This window comes from Cyphomyrmex costatus, unplaced genomic scaffold (genome assembly GCF_001594065.2).
Source record: "Cyphomyrmex costatus isolate MS0001 unplaced genomic scaffold, Ccosl1.0 scaffold143, whole genome shotgun sequence".
NCBI lineage: Eukaryota > Metazoa > Arthropoda > Insecta > Hymenoptera > Formicidae > Cyphomyrmex > Cyphomyrmex costatus.
In genome coordinates this window covers 1-5,890 of record NW_017275424.1, presented here as the reverse complement: position 1 = coordinate 5,890, position 5,890 = coordinate 1, and the positions used below count along the sequence as shown (strand labels likewise).

The 5,890-nt window shown below is 28.7% G+C and overlaps 1 protein-coding gene across 1 annotated transcript; it reads left to right on the top strand.

The window, feature by feature from the left end:
- Positions 1 to 278: 278 nt before the first annotated feature.
- On the top strand, positions 279 to 5,883 carry LOC108783172 (protein RRP5 homolog; the record flags this gene model as incomplete). The annotated part of the gene is made up of 4 exons (XM_018551668.1): positions 279 to 341; positions 882 to 941; positions 2,795 to 3,350; positions 3,425 to 5,883. Coding segments are annotated over exons 2-4 (3,075 nt in total), but the record flags the coding sequence as incomplete, so codon positions are not given.
- Positions 5,884 to 5,890: the final 7 nt, after the last annotated feature.

Sequence of the window (5,890 nt, the reverse complement as noted above, 5' to 3'; positions counted from 1 at the left end):
CTCGATTTTGCCGCTTGCTGCTTGTTGTTCGTTCGGTTCAACTTCAACGAACTGCGGCAAAATGTATTTTGCGCCGGAAGTGCGTCATCTAGCTTACATAAAATTCTTAACCAATAGTAACGAATTGCTGCTGCAGCGTGCTGCGCATGAAAAAGCACCTATATAGATTTCCTAACCTAAATAGTCGTGAACTTTAATGGTTAATATTTCGGTTCGCAGGGCAGAACGACACTTTTTTCTACTAGATTCTATCATTTTATACAAAAATCGTTGAATGAGTAGAATTTCATTGATTTTTTAAGTGATCACTCTCCATTTGATCTTTACCAATATTAGCTAAGGTAATTTATATGATAAGCTGCGCTTATATATCTTAACGCCGAGACACTATCGTATCTTTTGATAAATTTAAACATAGCATATTATACATACATATATATATATAATTGCAATAAAATATTTCTAAAAATATTTCAAATTTATAATTATTAATTCAGCATCTTGAGGTGAGAATATTTTTTAAATATTATATTATACATTACAGATCTTAGTTATTATAATTCTAAAATTACATGAATTAGTAGTTGGAAATCTTAAGTCTTAATTAGTTTTAATTAGTCTTAACCTAAATAGATTAGAAACTATGATTTTTTGCATCTACAAGTTACACAGCGGATTTAATTTGATTAATTGGAAGGAATAAAGTTGAATTTAGCCAATCTTAAGAAAATTGGTAATCTTGTTATTAAGTCGTACAATTTGATTGTTGGCCATATTCATCGATAAGATTTAGAACTATCGGCCAACTCAATGTAGAATCAACTTAATGATAATTTTTTGTGATCAATTATAAATAATAATTATTTAAACTATTTTTATAGATGACACTGGAAAATTTTCCTCGAGGAGGAAAAAAATCTGAAATTAAAAGATCAATAGATGTAAGTATATAATTTCAATCTTCGTTTCTTTATTTCTGAATTAAATCTATTTTAATTTATATATTTTAAGAAAAGATTAAGAAAATGTTATAATGTTTTATTTAACTTTTCACATTGTATAATTTTAACTCTTGCATCAGCAGTAAGGAGCTCGATCTGATAAATACAACAAATTTTTCTGTTCTGAAATATATAAAGATACGAAAAAATATGATATCAAAGTTTTAACAAAAAAAATATGATAACAAAGTTTTTGTAATCGTAGAGATTAAAATATATTTTACTTATTTTTTTTAGAGATATAAATTTATCTATCAGAGAGACTTTACATCAAAATTTTGATGGTGCCTTTAAAACAGAATTGTACTATACAATATTTCAAAATTACATTTACATTGAATATTTATTATGTATTATTTATGTTAAATTGATATAAATTTTTTTATATAGATAATATAAACAATACAAAATATATAAATTATTATAAATTAATCTATACAAACAAATAATTAAGTTTTATGATTGTTAACATATCTGACTTTGGTATAATTATTTATCATTATTTATAAAATCGCTTTCTTCAAAATCGCTTTTAATATAAAGATACTTATTCAATACATTTTCACTCAAAAGAAAAACGTGATGATGTATCTTGCGGAACAAGTTAAAATTTGAGACTTTAGAGATAAAGATATCTGTTAACTTGATACAACGCTATGTATATGTACTTTAACATTAATTAATTCTTAAAAAGAAATATTCTCTGCTTTAAGTACACAAATGCACTACTTTAAGTATACAAATTTACTGCTATAAAAACACAAATTTACTGCTTTAAAAATAAAAATTATATAAAAAATTTGTACTTTAAGGCAGTGAATTTGTATTTTTAAAGTAGTGAATTTGTTTTTAAAGCAGAGAATAGTTTGTTATTTAAAATTTATATCTTTTTAATTTTTTTTTAAATATAGATTAAAGTTTAACATTTCTTTAAAATAAACGCTGTAACTATAAATTTAGTCTGTTTAAATTCCTATAAATTTTGAAAAATGTTACAAATGTTCCATATAAAGTATTATTTAATTTATATATTAATTAAAATTAATAATATTATTTCGTGATTCAAAAATCAGTAAATCTATAGCGAATCTTGTGTATTTTTAACTTTTTAGTCAGTATGCGACAGATATTTTAATTTCTAAACTCTCGAACTTTAACGCTTATAGTTTCTTGAGGCTGATCGTTACGTTTTTCTGCTAGATGCTCTCATTTTAAGTGACAAATAAGTATATTTTTATTAAAATTTAAGATGAGGAAATAATTCTCAATAATTACCTTTTGATTTTAATATTAATAAATAAAAGTATATAAAGAAAATAGAAATTTTATACAGTCCAATAGATAAAGAACATAGGCTTTGATGATTCATAGATTGTTTACATAAATGATACATAAAGCATAGTTTACATAGTTTATATTAGATATACATAAGTTATTATACTTTATAGGTGCACTTCCATTTAATAAAAATTCTACTGAATGTTTGCAATAAACGTGCATATTATCTCATCCTTATTTAATATTTGATGACAAGAAGGATAAAATGATACTCGCGAGCGTTGCAAACGTTAAGTGGACTTATCCTAAGCATAAACTTGCTCTCCTGTTTTAAAGGCTTCAAGTTGCTTGTTAAGAGTGAAAATATTAGAATTTGTATTTTTATTAAATTAATATGTATATCTAGATATCCATATATTAAAACTTTTTATATTAATATTTTATTGGCATAATTTTATATACAAGAATTTTGCTGTATAATTATATAGATGCAGTTGATAATACTTTTATTTTAGCCATTTAAGGAGAAGCTTAAACCCAAGAAGCATAAAACACAAACAAAGAAAGAAAATGTAATTGTAAAAGACACAAATTTTATTACTACAACTGCAGATCGATTATCTAAAATCATGCTACAAGAAGGACTGATAATTCTTGGTCGGATTTCTGAAGTATCAGAATATGATTTGATAGTATCTTTACCAGGTGGATTTCAAGGAAAAATACAAGCTACAAATCTCAGTCAATCTTACACGAATTTGTTGCAAGATATAATTAATGCAGGAGTTGTTCAGTCAAATGAATTCAAACCTTTACCAGATTTGTTTAATCCTGGTGATTATGTAACATGTTGTGTGAAAAGTTTAAATTTTGAAGATAATTGGTTTTGTAGTTTATCTATAGAACCACAATTAATATATCAGAATGTTTATGCTAGTTATCTTGCAAAAGATATGAAAGTAGTTTGCACTGTCAAAAGTATAGAGGATCATGGTTACATAATTGACATAGGTGTAGCTAATGCTGTAGCATTTCTTTGTACTGAAGATATCGATAAAGGAAAACAATATTGTAAATATATATAACTAATTTTATATAATTTAATATCTATTATTAAATGTTTGCTAATACCATATATTACGTAGTTCCAGGTACTCAACTTTCGTGTACTATCAAGAAAATAGCAAAAGTAGATTCTAGATTTATTATTAAATTATCAACTAAAAGAAAAAAGTTTGATAATACCAAAGTATATGACATAGCATCTTTAGATGTTTTAACACCAGGAACAAAATTGTCGCTTTATGTAATAAAGGTGCTTTCTAATGGCCTGCAAGTTAGGTTTGGGAAAAATAACGTTGGATATATAAATCAAATTTATTTGAATAATCCTTTATCTACATATGTAAATAATATGGAAGTGATTGGCACATTATTATATATATTACCAACTGTGAAATTAGCATACTTTAGTCTGTTGGCTGATGTACCTGAAAAGGAAAAATTATCCATAGGCAGTATTATAAACAAAGCCAAAGTTCTATACAGAGAATCTGCTGGGATAATTTTTAAATTATCTAAATCTGGATTACGTGGATTTGTTTCTTTACGAAGAACCAATGTCCCATTTGCTAAAATTCCAACCGAATTCAAAGAAGGTTCCATACACAAGTGTAGAATACTTGCATATAGCGGGATGGAACATTTTTATGTCTGTACAATGGAAGAAGAAATTTTAAAGCAAAAATATTTTTTAGCTTCTGATCTTAATATTGGTGATATTCTTACTGTAACCATTATGCACATTGAAACATCTCGTACTTATATACATGTACAAGTAGGAAAGATTCGGGGATTTGTTCCAATGGAACACTTATCCGACAGTGGCTTAAGTACTCTCTATAAATTGAAAGTCGGAGATAATGTCGAAGCAAGAGTCTTAGAGAAAAGTAAAAATACAGTAAAATTTACGCTGAAACAGTCGCTAATAAAGAGCAAATTGCCAGTTTTACATGATTTTGACGAAGTTAAATGCGGATTAAAATATCATGGTACGATCTGTGTAATAAATGAAAAAGGCATATTAGTAAGATTTTTCGGAACGATAAAAGGGTGGGTCCCACGCATTACATTAAATAGCGATACGTATAATATGAATTGGAATTTTTCCGTTGGACAGACAGTTACAGTGTGTGTCGAATCAATAGAAAAAGATAGATGTAGAATGAAATTAAGAATCGTTTCTGAAGAAGAGAAACAATCCGTTAGTTTGTCGATTGGAGATATGATTGAAGGAACAGTATCGGAATCATCTATTAAAGGAATATACTTGAAGATACGAAAAGAAGATAATGAAAACGTTGTGACTGGCTTCTTACCATCGGGTCATATGGCTCCATGCATTGAAGTCGGCAGTTTACTGGCATCAAGATGTAGTCCTGGAGATATAATCTCAGCTTTCGTGTTTGCCATAAAACCGACTATAATATTGTCACGCACTTTTACCACACAAAAGAAATATTCGAACTTTGACTCATTAAAAGTAGGCGATTGCATTCCCTGTACAATTCGAGATACATCGCAAGATGGCATGAGAATTATCTTGCCAATCGAAAATTACTGTAAATTTGGATTTGTGTCGTACAAGAACATAAGCAATTTCGAGCTGTTGCACACAAATCAGTTATTATTCGTTAAAATCACAGCTATCGATAAGCAAGAGAAACAACTGACTCTGACAATGTCACTGAAAGATATATCGGAGAGCTCAACTGAATTTGAAGTCAAGATGATGACAGCGGTGGATGTCTTAAGTTTGTATCTTAGCAAATTATCGGAGCTAGCAAAGAATACATTTTACGAGAACAAGCCAATCTCATCGGTAATTTTAGGTCAAAAAGTTACTGGTACTGTCAAGAAGATAACTGAACACGGTCTAGTACTTCAGTTAGGCAATCAGTTGATGGGTACAGTATCCAAGGATCATTATTGTGGCAATCCTGAAGTGGGAGACAAAGTGTTTGGTACAATTCTGTGGAAAGATTACGTCCATGAATTTGTCAACGTGTCTTTGCTACCGAGAATAATAAACGGCATTAGTTCGAAGCAAAAAACACTATCAGAATTACCCACTGGAATCGCATTAAAAGCAGAGATTCTAATGATTACTAAATGGTTGATACTTGTTCTCGTGAAACGTAATGGTACAGGATATTTGGCGGCATTACCTGTTCGTCGACACGTCAACGACTATTTTCCCGATTTAACACCTTATAAAATTCATGCCAAGATTCGATTGTACGTCATAATGACGGGAGTCGAATCTGACAATATGCCGATTTGTATGCTAAAGTCTGCATTCGAAATTCCAAAAAATAAGATCGTAACAGAATTACCATCTACCAAAAACAAGCAATTAAAGAGAAAAAAGATGTCTGAGCGAGACGATGTAGATCTTGCAAATCCACCAAAGAAATCACTGAAGGAAGCTCCGAAGAAAGTTTTGAAGAAAGTGCCAAAGCAAGTCCCGAAAAAAGAAAATAATAAGGAAAATAAAATGGAAGTCGAAGAGAAAGAAAGTAAAATAAAAGATATAGATGAAAATTCTCTCT